General features: G+C 37.3%; 1 protein-coding gene across 1 annotated transcript; it reads left to right on the top strand.

The window, feature by feature from the left end:
* Window positions 1-12239: 12239 nt before the first annotated feature.
* CCOS01_01743 (uncharacterized protein) lies at window positions 12240-14915 on the top strand (the record flags this gene model as incomplete). The annotated part of the gene is made up of 4 exons (XM_060449936.1): window positions 12240-12721; window positions 13027-13790; window positions 13940-14199; window positions 14280-14915. Coding segments are annotated over 4 exons (2142 nt in total), but the record flags the coding sequence as incomplete, so codon positions are not given.
* Window positions 14916-21236: the final 6321 nt, after the last annotated feature.

Consider the following 21236-nt stretch of genomic DNA (forward strand, 5'->3'; position numbering starts at 1 on the left):
CCTAACTAAGTATATAATAGCCTAACCTAGGCCGCTCTTAACTAATATAAACGCCTTTATTAATACTATTCTTTATTATTATATTTATTAATTATTAAGTATTATTTTTACTTATCTTTTTAACTTTATTATTAATATAAATAATATATTTTTTAATTATATATTATAATAGTCGTTAATATTTATAATAATATATATATTAATAATAAGCTTTTTAATTTAGAGTTAGGGGGGTTTAATAATATATATTTTAAAATCCGATATATATACCTTTTTTTTTTTTTTATAATTCTTAGTAATATTTCTAACTTAATATAATACGTTTAATACGATTTTAATAATTTAATAAGAACTAGTTTATAACGGGTTAAATTTAAAGTTTAACTTATTATCCTTATTACTTTTTTCTTAAATAAGATTATTTATAATAAACTTTTTAATAAATATAGCTTTTATATTTACTATCTTAATTATATATATCGATTTATTTCTTATATTATTATATAAGTCTTTTTTTATATTAATATTAATAATAATACTCTAACTTACTATAATAAGGTCTATATTAATATTTTCCTTATTAAAAATAATAATAGGTTCGGTAATATTTTTAAGTACTTTAGTTAAGTTATTAAAACTATTTATAACTATTATATTTTATAAAATATTCTTTTTAAACGTAGCTAAGAATAGTATAGTAAATATTAATTAAATATATTATAAGTTAAGTTACTTTATAATTATAAGTACTTTATAATACTATCGTATCCTTAGTTCTTTTAGTTATAATTATACTTATTTTATTAGTTATAGCTTTATTAGTCTTATTATACGCTCTACTTAATTAGTAAACTATAAATAAAAAGCGGGATTATAAATAAGCTTAGTATCGTAATAATTAATAATTATAGTAAATAATATATTCTTAAAATAATAATTATTATTATAATAAATAGCTTTAGGCTATTTAAGTATAAAAGAGATTATTAATAACTATACTTAATATACTACTTTTATAAATACCTCTTTATATAGTATAAAAATACTAAACTTAGTAAAGTAGTCTACGTTTATTAAAATATACTTCGAACTATTTATTATTATTAAAATAATCTCTTTTATAAAGTTAATAATTACTATTTTTTAAAGCTTTAATATTAAGATCTTTTTTAGTAATAATATTTAAAGTCTTAGGCTATATGCTTAATATACTTAATATAACTTAATATATAAGTCTACGTTTTATATTTTTTTAGGTTAGAATATACGCCCTTATAAATAGTATATTATAATTAGTATACTAAAGTAACCTCTTTTATTATATATATTATAAAGTTATTATACTACTTAGTTTTTATTTACGTACTAAGCTAGACTATTATCTATTTTATTTTTATATAGCTTATATTCTTATATTTTATATTATATTACTTTCGCTCTTACTAATCGTTTTTTATTTTTTAAAAAATAATTAATAGTTAATAATCTTATAAAAAAGAATTTAATAACGTTTATATACTATTTTTAGAGTTTATATTTATTATAAAATATATAACGGATCTCCCTTTTTTATTCCTTACTTAAAGCTTACTTAGTATTACTTAAGTTCGCTAAAATAGATTTTATTATATCCTATATTTTTATAAAGTTTTAAAAGTACTTTAGCTTAGGGTACTCGTACTTAGTATTTTTTATAATTATTTAGTTCTTTATTTTTACTTTAAAAATAAGTTACTCTTTAATATTTATTAATAAGTCTTATAGCTTATTATATATATAACTTAAACTATTTACTACTTAAATAATTTTTATAGTATTAGGTCGATATAGGTATTTTATATTATATTTTATTAAAACTTCGATCTATTTTACTAACTTATTATAAACTTTACTATAGTTCTTTATACTTTATTTAATTAATTAATAGTTAATATATATTATAATAAGGTCTAGACTTATGCTTATAAATTATTAATATTCGGTTAAAGCTTATATAATTATTAAAGTTTCTTTTTTAGGACTAAATATTATTTTCTTTAGTTAAATAAACAAAATAATATTTATATAATAATTATAGCTTTATTAAAATTAGTATTAGTAATTAAAATACTTAGTTTATAATTATTAAGTAACTATATAAGTATAGCGTTAGTAATATAATTACTTACGTTTATTATAATATAAAATTATATTTATAAGCTTATATTATAAGTCGCGTTATTTTAAACTATATTATATATTTTATTAAGTACTTTAACTTACTTTTCTCCCTAAGCTAAGGTCTCGTATTTTATTTATTTTTATTATACGCTCTTTTTATTAAACTTAGTAATCTTTAATACTTCTTTAAAAAATACCTTTTTAATCGTAGTTTCTAAGTTGGCTTTTTTAAAAATATATTTCTATATAAATAGTATTAAATATAATAAACCTCTTATTTCTTTTTATACTCTTAGAGGCTACTTTTTAAACTATTATTTTTATATAATAAACTTATTATAATACCGTCCTAAAGGGTATATTTTATTAATATATATTTTAAATCCTACTAATGTTACGTAATTATTAAAAAGAAATATTTTATTTTTATTAAAGAGAATCGGTACTTATACTACTCTCGGAAAGTAATAATAATATAAAAAATAAAAATACTTTTTAAATATCTCGCTCGTAAAGTTATAATCGTTAATAAAAATAAATATCGATATTAAAAAGTAGGGGAGGAATTTTATAATTAAAAAAAAATAATATTTATTAATATTATAATATCTAAAAACTAAGTTTTTAAAATGTGCGTATATTAAAAATACTCCTTTAAGTCCTTATAATATATTTTTATATTCTTATATACTATTAAGGCCGATAATTAAGGTTTTATATTAATTACTTTTTTAAATAAAAATACTCTAAAAGCTATTAGAAGCGTTAATTTACGAGTAGACTCTTAGGCGTTTATAAAAAATTAAGTTAATATTTATTTTTATATTATAATATAAGTATATTACTTTTATTAATACTTTATTAATAAAGTAAAAGTTATATATAATTCGTAATACTCTTAGTTTAGTTACTCTTTTTTTAAAAAGAGTATTTACGATCTATTTATTATATTTATTTAGCCTCTTAATTACTCCGGCTTTTTCTATTTTTAAAAAAGCTATTATTATAAACTACTACTCTACTTAGTTATATTTAAACTACTTTTTAATCTTTACGTATATACTTAGAAAAAGATTAATAATATACTTTATAAGCTTAGTATGCTTAATTTTTATTAAGGTTTTTATATAGTAGTTTTTTTTTCCGGCTTTATAAGTATAAAAGATTAACCTTAACGGGATTACGCTTTTAAAAAAAATTATATAATATAGTATACTTTTTAACTATATAATATACGCAATATATTTTAAGTATACGCTTAACGTAATATAATAATTTTAATATAAAAACCGCTATTTAATTTAAAATAAGTAAGCTACCTTATAGTAGCGCTAGTTAAAAAAGTTAATAATAAAAGTTAGCTATAATAGTTAGCTATAATAGTTAGCTATAATAATCGGCCGTAATAATTAAAGGCGGCCCTTAATTATAAAAGTTCTAAACTTTAATAGCAACGTAGAGGTTTTTAAAAAAAGGGCTAAATAAGCTAATATTTACTACTTTTTAAAGTTTATAAAGATTTTTTTTATTTTTATCGCTTTTAATATTACCTAAAGCTGCTCTTTATTTAAACTAAATAAATCTATTAAATAAATCTACTAAATAAATCCACTAAATAAACCTATTAATATATAAACTACTACTCTATTAAAATACTTATTAATAAGTCTACCCCTTTCGGGCTAGGTACCCTCGGCTAGCTTAACGCTATAGCTATTATAACTAATATAAGTATACTTAAAAAGTAATAAAGTACTTTTTAATAGTACGGAATTTAGCTAAGTAATATTATAAATATTATAAATAGCCGGGTTAATACGGATATTAAGATTTAATATATTAATACCGGCCTAGTTATAATAGTTATAATAAACGAGCTAAAAATATATAAAGTTAGGGTAATAAGTTAGCGCTTTAAATAGCTCTTATAGGACCCCCTAAGTAATAATAATACTTATATAAAAAAATAGATTATACTAAACCTAGCTACTTACGCAGGCTAGTATTAAGAGGTTTTATATATATTAAAATAAGTAAAGCTCGCTCTATAAGTAATTAAAAGTAATAAAAGGTTAGGAGTTTTAGTTAGTAATTAGGTATAGAGCGTATTATACCTAGTTTTTTTTAATACGTAATATATAATACGGCCCCGGCGGATTACTCTATCGGGGGGATTAAGGTTTTTATAAAGTAGTATTTATAAATATAATATAGCTATTTAACTAAGTCCTTCTTTTTTTTAGTATTTATTATTACCCTTATTATAATATCTAAGTTCTTAAACTATAAGTTAACTTTATATTATAAAGCTTAAAATAGGGGCTAAAAAGTATTAAAAAAATCGGGTTTCTAAGGGGTAAGTATAAGAAATCGGATTTTATATATAAATTAATAAAGCTTTAAATATTTATATTTTATTACGTCCTTAATCCTTTTTTAGTTAGTTAATTTTACTATTTTTACTTATTACTAAGAGTAGTATCCCAGCGAGGGTCTTAGGGTCTATATTATTTTATAAGTAATACTCGTTATTATTATTATTTATACTAAATTTATTTTTAATATCCGAGCTAATATTAAATTTCCTTAAGATATCCTCTTTTTTTTTAACTTAACTTTTTTTTTAGTACTATTATAAAGGATTAATATTTTCTTTTAATAATATTTCTTATAATATATTATTATCGGTCTAATTAGCTCTATATTATAATTTTATTATTATACTTAGTTTTAAGAAATAAGTAAGTAAATAATTATATATTTATATTATCTCCGGTTTATATATATTTACTTCTTATATTAGCCTTAGTATTATTAATATCTCCTCCCTACTCTTTTTTAATTACGTCCTCTATATATATATTCGTATAATAATAGCTTATAATATAATTATTCTATACTCGTATATTATATATTTTTATTTTAATCGTACGATAATAGTTTTAATATTATACCCTTCTTAATATATCTTTTTTTAATATACGTAACCCGTATATATCTCGTCCCGCTTAATAATTATAATAGTATTTAAAAAGAAATATTATATTTTATAATAATAGGTTTATATTTAATATACTTAGTAAAAATACTAAGTAATAATTATACTTACTTAATCCGATTACCCTATTCTTAATAATACTATATTATCCGTACTTATTAAATAACTCCTCGGATAATAATTTAAATATTATTTCTTATAATAATATATATTTTAACTTATTAGTTTTTAAATAGTAATATTACTACCCCTTAACGTACTAATCTTTTTAAAGGTCTACTCGTTTCCTAAGTAAAAATATAAGTTATAAAGCTTAGTAACTTTATAATAAGCCTCTTTTAAAAAACGTTCTAAATCCTTTATAATATCATTATTATTACTAATTTTTAATATATTATTTATATAAAGCTTATCCCCGGGCTAGTATTAATATTCGTAGTAATATTAGAACTTTATAAGGTTTAGTAATAGCTTAATAAATACCGTAATTTTTAAACCCTTTTATTTTTAAAATAATAGTATTTCGCTTTTATAATTAACTACTACGCTAACTCTTTTATATTATTATTTACTTAAGAAAAGGTCTTATTTATTATTACGTCCGATAATAATAATTTAAATTATTATTAAAATATTTCTTATTATTAATCTTATAATACCGTATTTATATATTAGTATTACTTAATTATTTACTAATTTAATCGTTATAAGTTCTTATATTTCTACCTAGGGTATATAATATTTTTTAATAAAAATAAGGTTAATAATATTAATTATAGATTTATTATTTAAAAAGATATTTAAAATACGTACGTTCTTAATAATACTATTAATATACTTTAAACTAATTAATATATTATCCTTAGGACCGTATATAATATCCCTAGAAAATACTTTATTATTACCCCTTAGCTTTTACTCGTTTATTATATTAACCTTTATAATAAAACTAATATAATATTAAGGCTTTTTTATATTAAATACTCGCGCTTTAGGATTTAACTTATTTTATTTTTTTAGTCTTTTTATTTTAACTAGGTCTATTTATATTAAAAAGGCTACTTTAGCTCTAGCTATTAAACTAATTTATAAGAGCTATAATATTATTATATTAATAATAATATCCCTTAAGGTCTTTTTAATACTAAATAGCTTAACGTCGTACTTAGTTATACTCTTAATAAATAATAAGGTCCTAGGGCGTTTACTTATTTTAACTTTAATTTTAGTATAATTTTAATAATTATTAATATAGTATAGCGTTATTTACTCCCTCTATTTCCTTTTTAAGCTTTAAGCTTTATTATTTTTACTAAAGCCTCTTTTTAAAATACGTTTATTAACGTACTACGCTTCCCTTACTAAACGTATAGTTTTTTTTATATATTTTTAAAATATTTTCTTATCTTTTTTTCTTATAGCTTATTATATTTTTTTAAAAAAGCATCCTCTTTTATTTTTATAAATATTTAGATATAACTCCTCTTATATCTTTTTTATTATATATATCTCGTTATTAATCTCCTAGACTATAGTATTATATTTTAAAATATTATTATAATAGTTCTTAGAAAATATTATATTATAATATAATAATATACTTATATTACTTAGCTATTTATATTTTATAAGGATAGTACTAATAAATAAGCTTAATATAATATTTAAAATAAAGTCCTCTATAGTTTATTAATTAGTTTTTTTTAATTTATATATTATTAATAAGAGAAATAAAATATAATTAATAGTAATTAACTTAGCTTTTAGTTCTTTATATCTTTTTTTTAAATACTTAGCTTTATACTCTTTTTAATTAGCCTTATTCTTTATTTATATAGTTAGGTTCTAAAGCTCGGGATATTCTAAGCTAATAAATCCCTATTTATAATAATTAAAATATCGAAGTATATTAGTATTATAAGGCGGTTTATTACCTATTTATATAAGTATTTATAGTTATTTATTTTTACTACTTTACTATTTAGTACTCTATATTATTAAATTATATATTACTTTTTATATTAGTTCTACGTTCTAATCGTCTTACTATTTAAATTTCTTAATAAGCTTATAAAAAGGGTTTTCTTTTTTAATATTTAATTCGTTATTAATATTAAGCTATTTTCGGATTAGGTCTATATATAGCTTAATAATTATTTTTAAATTACTAAAAGTATAATTATATAGAACCCCGTATTTATTAAGTTATTTTTATAAAAAAGTCTATTTAATACTCTTTATTAAAGAAAAATATTTTTCTTATTATTAAGTATAGTAATAAAGACTTATTATATAAATATATTTTAATAAGCCTTTAGTAAGTATTTTTAAATCTTTAATACTTTTTATAAAAAAGTAAAAAGTATTTTTTTATTATTTCTTATAAATAATAAAACCTCTCGTACTACTTTAGTATTTTTTATTATATTATTAAGGTCCTCGAAGCGTTTTTAAAAAGCTTTTTTAATTTTAAACTAATTATATTAGTTTTTTTTATTTTAAATATTAAACTAATTTTTTATTTTATAATAAAGCTTAGTTTTAAAAATATAAATCCTTTACCTATCCTCTTTAATAAAGTCGTTTATTCTTAGCCTATTTACTTAGGCTTTTACTAAATTAAAATACTTTTTTATAAATATACCTTAGTTATAATTAGTAAAAATTAAGCTTTAAGAACTAGGGAAAATATTTATAATAATAAGTAGTTTTATATAAGTAGTAATAGTTTTAGTAAGTACTTATATATTTTAAAATACTTATTTAATAAGAGTATTTAGAGTAGATATAAAAAGGCTTAATTAGTTAAATAATAATAAAATAGGGTTACCTATTCTTAATTTAAAAAATTACTATATTAAATATAAAACGTTAAAAAAGTTAAAAAATACGGATTTTATTATACTTTTTATTTTAAGTATATTAAATATTAATATAAAAGGTTTTAATAAGTATAGTATATTAATATATTATCCTAGACTTCTCTCGAGGACTTTTTTAATAAGATCTATTTTACGAACGTAGTTATAATATTATATATAAAATATAAAAAAAAAAGAATTCTAAATTATTTTATAATAAATAGCGTTATAATAGTATCCGTTACGTATTAATTTAAAAAAGAAATATAGTATTAAATTAAAAAAAGTACTTTATAGGGCGTTATTATATTATAATTTAAGAATAAAGAGGAGAGGAAATCTCCCCTTTTTAGAGGTACGTTGAGGCTTATTATAATTTATAATAATATATACCGCTCGGGCTATCCTTAAGCTTTTTTTTCTTTTTATATTACTCCGTAACTTATAAGTTAAATAATACGGCTACCTAGCTTTCTAGGTCCTTATTATTATAAAGTTAGAAGGTCCTTTAAACTTATCCTTTTTTGTAATTTAGCTTTTTTAAGGGGAAGTACTTACCGAATTATTTAATAAAATATTTAACTCCTCGTAAATATAATATAGGTAATATTATTTACTTTTATTTTAGCTATAAAAAATTAAGTTTTTTTTAAAACCGTAAGCTACGATTTATAATATTAACCTCCCGCTAGGGCCTTATCGGGGCTTAAAAAGAGCGAAAATTTACTAAGTCCGCTAATTATTAAGTAATAGAAATTGCGTTTTCTAAAGTTCGTACTTAGTAATTAAAAAGAGGTTTTTTATATTAATAATATTAGTTTATATAGCTCGCTATACTTATATTACTAACTAATATTAAAATAAATATAGTCTTCTTAACCTCTATTTACTTTTTTTTATTATTTTAATAAGATAATATTAAAGTAACTTTATTAATTAATATTATAATAAGAGAGATTTTTTATTTTAAATATCGTTATTTTTAAAATAGTATTCGGGTTACTAAATAGGTTTCTCGCACATTTTGCCTAGTTATTTCTTATTAATAATAGCTCTCTTCGTTCTAGGTCGTATTTTATTAAGGATATTATTTTTAAATTTATTATACTTTACTCTCGCTAGGCTTATCGATATAGTCTTCTCTTTATAATATATATTTTTACTCTTTACGTTAGTATAAGAGCGGCTTTTTAATAATAATTCTTATAATATATAATAAGTATCAAAAGAGGTAATAGTATTTTATATATACTTTTTCTCTTAAGTCCTTTTACTAAATATAAACTTAGCCGTTTATAATTTAGTTTTATATACGTTTTTAACGCGTTAAGTATTATTAATATTATATTTATATTAAGTTAATAATATTACTATTCCTCTAGTAAGGTAGCCTTCCGTCTTTTTATTAATATTTATATAACTAAGTAACTTTTACTTATTAAATAATAAATAGATAACTATAATTATATATAATAAAATAAATTGTTCTAAGAGGCCGAATAATCTAAGGGCGTTAAAATTACCCCCAGATCCGCCTCTAGGTACTATTAAAAAGTAGTAGTAATTATGCTTATTTTCTTTAAGTATAAAGTGTGCTCTAGCACGGTGCTAATGTAGCTCTACTGATTACATAATAATACACAGTGTGGGTGTGGGTGGTGGTACCAGCTTCTCAGCCCCCTGGCCATTGGCACGTGGCATCGCAGACTACATCGTTGATCTTCGAAGTCGCTCGTCAAACCGGCCGCGGACGAGAGCTGTCAAGTTACGTGCATTAGCAAAGAGTCACATGTTGATGGTGGCAACCTGTCGGGTTACTTATCTTTTTTGAACGCGTGGCCAAGACTGGACTGTCTTGACCACCAAGCCCCCTGCCTACTAATTGAAGTTCACCGCGTGGTACCCAGAAGGGCGTGTACGACCAGCGATGAAGCCTGTAAAGGCAAAAAGTTCCAAAAATTTCCGTCGGGTGCACAGGCCTGAGCTCACACTCAGGATCTTGGGCCCATTACAGTCCCAAGAATCTAAGGACTTGCAAGGTAGGCGTACTCGACACCGCCGCGGATCCGATTCACAATGAAGTCGGTCAACCACCTCGCGACGAAGACAGCGACGACTCGGGAATCTACGTGCCGAAGCCCATCGACCCCAAAGAGGTGCCGGAACATGCGCTCAATCGCCATCCTTAGCACGGGCACGAGCACCCAAAGAAGAATGCAGTCGAGGAGGGGGGGGAGAATAAACATATTAATATCGTTACGATGGGTGTAAGTTGCTCTCGGTGAAGAAGAAAGGGAGAAGAAGACAGAGTTCGATGGGGACAGGCGAGGTTTTGTACAGGTCAAGGACCTAGCAATGCCCCAAGGAAAGAGCATCTCGCGAGCACTCGGAGTAGCCCAGCTTGGGTATGGGAAGGAAGGTCTCTGGCACGAAAGGAAAGACTGGTTCCAAGTGGGAGGAAGGCACGCATAGCTTCTTTATTGCAGGAGCCGTCCCCAACACCTACTTGCCGGGCACATCCCAATTCGTCGGAGGAAGGTAGGGTACGGTACGGAAAGTCTTATCAAAGTAAGGAACCCACAAAACCCGCGTAACTCCCCTTCTTGTCAAGGGAGGCAGCCGGCCTGGGTGTGACTGCAAGGTCGACCTTGAGGGCTCTTGCTTAGAGCTAAGCGTACCTCCCTCAAGCAATATTCCAATGTCGCAGCTTCCAACTAGATTGACAGTCAGTTCCGGCGGCAAGGACGCCAGTCAAACCTGTCTGCTGCTGACGAGACAAAGGGACTGTGGTGGATGTAGATGTATCGTCGGCCAGAGCTGAGAGTTGGCGGGATGGCGGGGTCGCGTCAAAAGGCATCACGCCGTGTATTTGGCGTTTTGCAAATCTCCATGAAGATCGTTGCCAAGCGTTAGCGACCTTGAGGAGCTCCGTCATGTCGCCAAGAATCTGGTGCAATGTGGCGATTCTATCAAGAAATATCGAATGGAAAAGGTTAGTAAGAGTTAGGTAAACCAGTAGATACATGAAAACTTACCACACAAATCAGAAACCAGGTGATAACAAGTATAACTGGAGGCAGAAACGCAGCTTTTCGTAAAAAAGTACGAGGTACTCTTGAAATACTCGAAATACCGAGAAATAGGTACAGTATAAGAGAAAAGCTGACCAAGTTAACAAAGAAGCAGCTTTCTATTCCTTGGAGGGGACAGGGCCCAGGCGAGAAGAAGCCGAATTGAGGAGGGATGCGTAAATAACCCGTTTGAATCTCGAAGCATCGCTCGCCGAGAGTTCGAAACAACGGCTTATTGTAGTCTCGAATAGGATCAGTGGCGAGAGCCCATCGATAGATCTCATAACTCCCATCTGTTAGGAGGGCGAAAGTTGCGCTGTCCATTGCCAGGCAATCCTGGAGCCTAGATCCAGACTTGAACCTTGTGTAAGGTAAGCAATTGGGGTGCGTTGATCTTGAATTGAAGAACAGGATAAAGGCAGGGTAGCCGTTGTATCGCGAAAGTGTGATCTTGATTGGGACGTATTAGGGGTCGAGGAACGACGATGTCAGAAACCTTTAGTGGGAGGCTTTAGTAGGGACGATGAATGGTTCGGAAGTGCGTGTACATGAAATGCTTTGGCAGGATTCATCAACAGACTGCTTATTTATAAAGGCCTGCCGCTACCGTTGTGGCCGATTCTGTCGTGTAAGCTTTGGACATTGAAAAGCTTAACGCTACCACGTTTCGCGTGTTGTGTCTTGTCCATAGTCACCCCACGTTACAGTAATCCAATCGTCGTGCTTAGGGCCTTGAGGGCCAGGGCGAAGTCATCTCTAGACAGCGTAACTTACCTGACAGCCATCAGGGTTGTTGTTGAGAAGTCTCCTTCAGCCACGTTCTCACTACTAGGTGCTTGAAGAGTATGGTCTCTGATAGGGCAGGCTACCTTGAAAAGGGTCTGTATATTGAATGTATTATGAACTGTGTATTTCGTTCAATGCCTGTCGAACATAAAGGACGACTACATGCTTGGAGGTCCAGATGGACTGTGCCTCCCCTAAGCATGATGAGAAAAGCAGATCCATAAATGGGCAAATGGAAAAACACATTCCAAATGGCAAGAGATTGGATTTTGCACCACCCTATCTAGTAAAGGTGCCTTGAAGCGGCGGGTCATTCGGCTACACCTCGCCGGCAGAGTGACCATATAAGCCGAGACACCCGTTTTTAGATCTTATAACGAAGCAAACGACGACAAAGCGACGGATGCCTTCTATCTCATAGACCACACGTTGATTGAGCAAGCTTTACAAGCGCTAGAGAGCATGGACATGAAACTACCGATAGTAACATCACGGGACCACCCAAAGCCGAGAGTTAATACTTCGAAAGTCGTTCAGCAAAACATCATCAAGATATTCACCACACAGAATCCAGTGTCCCAGAAGAGAATGCTCGCAGTTTCACGAACTCCGTCAAACACACGCTTCTATTTCCGCACAAAAGACGCAGCGCTGTTTCGTGCCATGGAAAAGGGTCTTTTTGACGGATCATCCTTGAGTGAAGTTTCTCAAGAAGGCTGGGATAAGATGATCGAAGTCTGGAAGAACACCGTCGACTGTCAGAAGCTGCATGAGAATAATACCGATGTCGATTGGAACGAGCCGCTATGCTTTGCATTATCGATTACCATGGCGCGCAACCAGAAGTCAATGAATACCTGGGTACCGGAAGATATGTCAGAGCACGCTTTGACATTTTTACTTGAGAGATCATCCGACAACGGGTTGTTCCCAGGAGAACTTGATCAGCAAGGCTCGCCTTGCATGTAAAAGGACGAGTTTGCACGAGACAATTTATGGGGAGTTACCTTCGAAGTCCCGTACCTTCTTTGGAAGCACTCTTCTTCTCTCGGGGTCAAGCCTGAAATTGTCAAGGGTTCCCAAGACACCAGTCCGACAGACGATACGAAGTCCCAAAGCTCCAAATCTTCATCTCCGCCGGAATTAACAGGAATATTCTTTCACTTCTCAAAGATCTCACGCAACAGAACCGAGAAAAAAACGACAAGAAGGCCTCTAGTTCTTCTATGAAGCACCACTTCCCGTTCGGCAATACAATAAAGCTACGAAACATTGTCGAGCTCGAAGACGAATGGCTGTACAAAAAACCCCTCTTTTTCAGCCAAGGTGCTTTGAACATGCCAAAGACAACTGATGACACGCCTATTCTGGGTGTTTTGATCGATGTGCCCAAGGCTGGCAAAGGAGCAGAGGCTAGGAAGGAAGACTCTCGGTCGGTAACGATATCTAGGGTCAGCACAATGGAAAATCTTTTGGACCGGAGGCTCAGAACGCCCAAAGATGCCAAGAAAAGACTCTGGGCCATGTTCTCCGCTGGACCGGATGATATCACTCATTGTGAGAACACTGCTGGACCAGATCCCATTACGCAGCACCAGATGGCCAACTTCCACCAGAGCCACAAATCTTTTGAAAAACATTTTGAAGAGGATACTGTGCCAAAGATGAATACATGGACGACTGAGCTTCACTTGTCATTCTACGACATTCTTGAGGGAAACAAATCTCAGAAAGAACCGCAGGATACAGGGGATCTAAGCCTGCCGCCTACAGAAGCAAAGCTTGTCGATACCTTCCTGACGAGAGTTCCCGCAAGCTGTCAGATTGAAAGGGACTTTTTTGATCGATACTGGTCCTGTCGCTACTGGAAATTAGATCAACACGATAAGAAAAGCGACGGCTCACATACGAACAGTCTTGATGTAAAAGACATAGAACTTTTACTAGCAGAGGTTAAGAACATCCAGACAGAATAACACAAAACGAAGATGCTTCCAAAAGGGCTGAAGAAATCAGAACACATATCCGAACACATATCCGAACACATATAAGAATTCTTCAAGACGATGACCACTCGTCAATCACGGATGAAGATCGTAGCCAGAGGTCCACAGAGCCTGACATGCATATCAGCAGGACTGTGGTCGAAGCGATGATGACTCTTATGCTCAAGACTGAGAAGGAACCCACGGCTCAAGATTTACAGAAAGGTCCTTGGCAACAAAGACGAGTCCTGGAGCTTTTGCTCGTGAGGAGAATACTCAAAAAGATGCTCAAAAGCTCGGACAAAATCCTGAAGATGGCTCGATCAAGCATAGAAAAGGTGAACTCGCTGGCTGTCGAGCATAATAAACAAGGTGATTTCGACAAATTTGACTTCAACGACTTTCGAGTCGCCCGTAGGTGTTCCAGCAAGTTCAAGACGTCCTTCAAGTGGTAGAAGGAGATCTGGCGGAGAATTTGGCACAGATGGAGTTATGGCGCACTCGGGAAAAAGACCGTCAGGCAGAAAAGCCGCGATGGACCTTGAACGACGAAAACCGCTACCGAGTTATCATTGTGAAACTGCGTGTTTCGAATGAACACGATGTTCAGAAGCTGAAGCGGATTCATCTGGAAATTGCGAGCTTGAATGAGCTTCTTGCGACAAGGTTAGAGGTCATGCGGAACGATCTGGAACAGCGTCGGGCGAACGACACCCAGAAGTTTACCTACGTTACTGTCGTGTTTCTACCTCTAGGTTTCGCAACTGGGGTGTTCAGCATGAGCGGTACACCCCTCGTTAGCATGGTGTTCACCGCGATCGTGTCTTTGGTTGTCACTGCGCTGATGCTAGGTGTCACGCAGGCGTTCGACTCTAGGACACTCACCAAGTGGCGAAAGCAGGCCATTGAGGCTGAATTTGCATTCCCCAAGAACTTACAGACCATACAGAACAAGAAGAAGCTGGCGGACCCGGAGAGGGCAGACGCTTCAAGGTTGGGTGGTGGGGCTGGGGCTTCGAGAGAACGAAGAGCTTCGCTGGAGAGGAGAGCTTGAGAGCCTGGTGCCCGTCGCAGCGGTTCATAGATTGACCAGAGTCTTTGCTGGTTCGAGAAACGTAGCTTGATTGGTTTAGTTGGTCATTCTGTATTCCACACGCTGCAGTTGTTCACCTGGGGTTCCCGTAATCGCGTTTCCCTTTGTATCGTTGGTCTTTTCAATTGATTTACTCAGGATACGATGCCACTTCTCTGTGCATTTGATGCTCCGACTGCATTCCCATAACTACATGTAACACCTCTGGCCTCCTAATTCACCACTCTCATTCCACAACTAGCCCAAAGAATTTGTCTTCCCCCAGCAGGGCAATGGAAGAACAGGTGATTGCGGCGTGATATGTAAAGTCGATACTGATGTCGGTTGCGACGCAGCAGTGACTCGGGCTGTTGGCCCGCGCCTCAGCGCTGCACCGAGCTTCTCCCTTCTGACGCGAAGGGCACTTCAACACCCCAATGCCAACATCGTTCGCAAGGAAAAGAGACTCGTCTGTCCCAATTATAAGAACCTCTTTCAATACGTGTGAAATCGGCTCGCGTCACTGTCTTCGTAACACTCGGTTCTGATGCTAATGGCCTATCGGGATAGACGGAAGAACCTCGGCCTCGCCCATAGCTTAGTCGACCGAACAACTCTACTGTCACCGAATTTGATAAGCCCTCAATTCAATACCATCATTATTACCATCCGTAACAAATCGAAGTCCATAGTACGAACGACCTGTATATAATCCAATCAAACTATCGCTCAGAATGGTCCGTAGGCCAAAGTTTTCTTCTATTGAGTTGACGATCTCTGGGAATAGTTCAACATTTCTAGAGAGGTTGATCATGGGACATCATTTCCTGCTCAAGACCATCCCAAATAACATCTAGGACACATTTGGGAGCCCCTCAGAGGCAGACCCCGCGTTGCGCCTCCCCTCACCTTCCCCTGCCCAGCCAAGCTGCATCTAGTACTATCCCTTAAAATGGCGTGATGGGGTCAACATGGCTGGCGGGAGGCAAGGGATATTGACAGCCACCCACGTTGCAATCACAACGTAGGGATTGGTGGAAAACGAGGGCGCAGGCGACGCTACGAGCTAGCTCGCGCGGTGAATGCAAGCGCTACAGATGATGTCTTCCCAAGAGGAGGAAAGCATGAAGAGCTTAAGCATAACCAATTGTCATGCTCTCACGAGGGGTCTCTTCAGGTCTCTACAGGAAGAGCCAGAGGAGCCAGCCCCGCGGATACCTACCGATCTAATGCAGCGGGAGGCGATGGGTTCTCTCTCGAGGAGAGCCGGCTGGGGTGTCCGCACCGGCGCCTTGGAGGCGGAGGGTCCAGAATCCAAAGCACGCAAGCACTCAGCTGCCGGCTTGCCCGGTGATCTCTCATCCCGCGAGAATAATCTGCCGCAATTGCGAACTATCGCCAATGGATGTGTTCCAGCCTTCTCTTTACACAGACTAGAGCGGCACACTTCTTGATCCCGAGGAACAGATATCGAGCTACCTTGGCCCTGCGTTGGCTTCCTGCAACTCTTCTGCAAAGGAAACTTTTGATCACACCCGGCGACTTGGTAGCCAATTCGCAATCGCCTCGCTTCTGACGGTGCTGGGCGAAGAGAGGAGACATCCGATCACGCGGTTCGGATTGGGCTCCGTACCCTTCAGGTGCTGCCGCGTAGCTCAGGTGGGAAGTCGGGACGGTTTCTTCCAAAGACATTAGGCAAAAAAATGTCGAATCTTTTGCCATCTCGTTTCTGACAAGCGTCGCAATCATCGGCCAATCCAATTAGCAATACCACGCGCGTCCGGCACTGTTGTTCAATTTCGGCGGCGTCAGCTTCGGCGCTTGACTCGTAAAGGGGGTTCGTCACTCCGTGTTTGACTGCTGTCACTCGCAAGTCGCAGAGCAGAGGAGACGACACGTCTTGGCAAATCAATGCTGTTGCGGATCTTGAAACCATCCAATCGCCCATGCTTCAGGTACGACGGTCTTGGCGTCCCATCGGGGCATCCGGCGGAAACATGAAGACAAGAGGGAAGACGAGGCTGCGAAAAAGGATGTTAGAGAGCTGAATTTCGGCGGGACTCCGCAAAGAATTGGGACCCTTTGGAGTTGTCCGCCTTGACAAGCGTCTTGGGAGATGGAGACGAGAGGAGTACCCTCACCCAAAGTTGGCTCGCCGGCCGTCGATCTCGGGCGTCGTTAGTCCTCCGTATTCCGAGTACCACTCTGGGAGAGTCTGGGGTTCCGTTTCTTGAATACGATGCGACGGCGCTGGCCAAGCAGCTTAGCAGAGCGGCGCCGTTCCCAGTGAGCGCATCCGTATCTCTGTTACTGCCAATGAGACTTGAGCAGTTCAGCTGGGCAAAAACACCACAATTTCTTACGAGACCAGATCTTTGACGATGCGCCGCCTGACGTGGCCATGCATCGTGACGAGGAGCAGGGAACATCGCTACCACTTTCCGGCTGACGTCAAAGCCGCCCCGCGGGAGAGAACCATGTCTCGTCAGCTCATGGATTGCTCCATGTGTCTCAGTCAGAGAAAATCAGTTATCCCGAAGATGGTGAGAGTGCTGTCTTGGGTGTCCCACACCGGGCCCGCTCAAAGGCGACGAGCGTCATCTCCCCAGATATCATCGCGCACCTTCAGCGTCGCATCGCAGCTGGGGAGCGTTTGCTTCAAACTTCAAGGTGGTCTGGAAGAACAAAAAACAGGGACCTGTCACTGGATGGAGCTGCAGGCTGACGAGCGTTTCGGTGTAGTTGATGAATAAACGTCGGCTGATTTATCTGCACAATTGACAAAAGTACATACAGAGTAGTAGAAAAAAGCCTCTTCCGTTGGTTGTGCTTCTAGCCGTCGATCATGAACCTGAGCTCAGCGACTTGCATCGGCAATGTACTCTGCGGTCAGTCAAGCGGTCAGGCTGCCCGGGAGGTGGGCAAGATGAGATGCCGCGCCGGGTCAGCACATACCTCCATCCATCTTCTTCTCGTCTCTTTCGCCTCCCTTGCGCCCGACTATTGCTTGCTTCAGAATGGACTCAACCAGCGGTTGAGTGATCGCGGACAGTGATGCGAGAGAAACAGAACCAACAAAGCGATGCCCGCGATGCGACGTACGACACGACGCGGGGTTCCGGCAGGCTGGGGTATTCCTAGTCTACTGGGTCTTCTGGGGTCCTCTAGCTTTTTACAGCCAAGACCCAAGCATCTTGGCTTCCCCCTCTAAAGATGGAAAAGACGAAAGATTGGGATCCCACGTCCCCTGTAGGATACGGGTTGCGGCGGCGTCGGAGACTTCTCATGGAGCACTGGGTTGGTCCCAGTATAATGGTTCCTATTCTACCGGCCCTGTCTCTCCAAGACTCTCCAAGACCAGATTGATTAAGCAACCACCCCCAGTCACAGGGCCTGTCAAGACTTCAGGACAGTCCCAAGAATCGAACTCTATCAGCAGACCTCGCTCAACCTGCACGGCAGAAACGAGTTCGTCCCTTTTGTCGCGCCGTGAATCGTGGCGCTGCGCACTATGCTTGTTTCAGCCTCTGTCTCCGAGCACCGGCCATTTAATTCTCGCTCTCTATAGCTTTTGTGTAGGGTGTCTAGACAGTTTGGACATAGGCTGCGGACGACGATGAAGCGGGCTCTGCATAGGTCTGCAGCAGTAAAGCGAGGAACGCAACGTGAACAACTCCCGACGGTCCTCGAGGACATGCGTTTCCACGGGGCGCAATGTGGTGAACAGGGGTCCTTTTCTGACCGGTCTGTCAGCAGCTGCATCATGGGGAGCACTCCTCTCTTCTCTCACTCAACTTTTCTCAAGCTCTTATTCAACGAGTCCGGCGGTCGCATTGCCAAGCCACTATGCACCGAGAGACCCGATCATGACAGGGGACCATCAGAAAGAAACTGTCAAGGAAGGCCTGGGCCGCTGAGACTCGGCTTTGCTGTCTGCCCATCTTCTCTGATGGGGGGTGAACAACAGCAGTAGCTGACGGACGAGACCACGACAGGCCAAGCTTCATCGTCACAACATGACAAGTTCTGAAGGCGGGAAGCGCACTCGTTGCTCAATGCGCCTAGGCGGCGGCGCAGGAAGAGAAAGAGAGAGCCAAGATATCGTCGTCTTACGCGGGGCCATTCCGATATTTCAGGGTTCTCGAGGTCACGCTGTACGGCGTTCATAGGGCCATGAGGTCCCATCCTACGAGAATTGACGACACCCCCCAGTTCCTGCATCGCAGCAAAGTTCCACGACGTCCTCGTATTTCACTCCCGGCCGAGAGATGGGTTCCCATAAGAGCTTTGGACGATCGCCATCCAGAGAGACTCCAGAGAGCCCATCTGCGAGCCAGTCGCAGTCTGCGGTTGGGCCTTGGCACACGTCCCTGGTGCATTGGGCATGCCTGGCTTAAGTTCAGAGTCAACAAATGGAAGACAAAAAGTGAGAGCATGCGAACAGGTTCATCCTCTCGCTCAGCTACTCAGCAACTCAGCTCCGTTGTCGTCTTACCACACCAGCCAGGGGTCGTCCCCTTCTCCTTCGTCCACTTCCGTCCCTCCCTCTTCCAAGTCCATCCCCCCCCCCCCCCCCCCCCCCCCCCCCCACCCCCCTCTCTCCCCCCCCCCCCCCGGGGGGCCCCCCCCTCCCCCCCCCCCCCCCCCCCCCCCCCCCCCCCCCCCCCCCCCCCCCCCCCCCCCCCCCCGCGCGCCCGCGCGCGTGTGCGTGTGTGTGTGAGACACAAAACTGTGAGCAGCGTGGCAGCTGGGTACTATGAAATGCTAAGCGCTTTCCGTATTCCGCCCCAGGCAGACGGACAACGACTCGCACTAGCACGATGTAACTTAATCCTTAGCGCAGAGCCCTACTGGGAAGCGACGTCGAGGTAATCGGCGGGACGATCTATGGTTATCCGCGAGGGTGGAGAGGTTGGCAGGCATTCGGATCCCCAGCCTCCACGCTTCCGCAGCCCGTGGTGGTATTCCTGGAAATCCTGGAGACGATTGACGGCCCTAAGGGCAATTAAGCCCCAGAGACATGGCAGAGAGCCAGAGAGAGAGCCTCGTTCGGCATTTCTCCGTCTTTGCTATTGCCGGATCACCTCAGCACCAGCAGTACCGCGCCACAATGCAACAGTCTGTGTCGTTGCTGTTGCTGCTGCCTCCAGTATTGAGCGAATCGAGTCGCCTTTCTTTCTCGGGCCGTTTACTTTCCATCTGCAGAAAGCACACGCCTTTCTTCTGCGACGAGGTCCTGGTTCCCGTGCTGCGACGAAAGGGGGCCCCTTCGATTCTTCGAGGGGAACCCCTCGTTACAGTATCGGAAACACATTTTCATTCTTTCTCTCTCGTCGAGGACGCGCACCTCGTTTCTGTCCATTTTGGCGTCTTCGTCTTCTTCTGGGCGGAAAAAGACCCCCAGCCTCGAAGAAAACACCACATGCGCGGCCTTTGTCCCGCAACGGCGCCCCAATAGCTTTGCAACCAAAGCAAGACAAACCTCAAAGGTCCATCCCGAGACAGTATCGAGCGGCGCTTGTGGCTGACTCCACCCCGTTTACCTCTGGCTGAACGCTCGCAACTTGGTTCGTCGTGGGCGTAAATAGGTCTGCGCGAAAAGCTTACCGTTTTGCTTGGCACCGTTCACGCCATATCCCAGCCATCTCCGATGTGCTGCCCAACCTGCCTGGTTTTTCCATCTTTCGCTGCTACATGGACATTATGGCGCTCTGGTTGCGCCGCCGTTCGGGCGAAAGCAACTGATACCTTTTTTCGAGCAGGAAACCTGGTCGAGGATGACAGAATGACAGACGTCTCGAGCCAGCGCTCGAGCTGTTCCCTTCCATCCACATCCCGAAGTACCTACATGCGTTACGATTTTCCTTTTCCTTGCTGGTCGCCTCTCTTTTTCTCTTTTTGCAAAATACCCTGTTCTGCGTCTGCCTACAGGAGGGTGATCCCTTCCGTCCAGTCAGCTTACATGCCTCCAAGCCTCTTGACGTCAAAATGCGCCGGGGATCTTCTCCCCCCACGGCACATCATCAGTCCCCGTCGTTGCTCTCAAGTTACCCTGCCCATCATCATGACTAAAGTACCGTGGTTCGTATCGGAGCCTCATCGGGTGCTATTCCTCGTGCCCGCCAAGGCTCTATGGCAGCCTAGGGCTGAGCGGCCAGTCCGTCGTAAGGACGATGGCACGCGAAGGACGAGGGGCAAGCAAGTGCTGCTGCTGCGCGATCCGAAAGGCGGGATGGATGGATGGATGGATGGGGCACCGTCTTTGGTCCGCAGTCGTCCCGTTTTCTCAAACCCACTCCCACG

Source organism: Colletotrichum costaricense (genome assembly GCF_030867565.1).
Source record: "Colletotrichum costaricense strain IMI 309622 chromosome Unknown Scaffold_2.1, whole genome shotgun sequence".
NCBI lineage: Eukaryota > Fungi > Ascomycota > Sordariomycetes > Glomerellales > Glomerellaceae > Colletotrichum > Colletotrichum costaricense.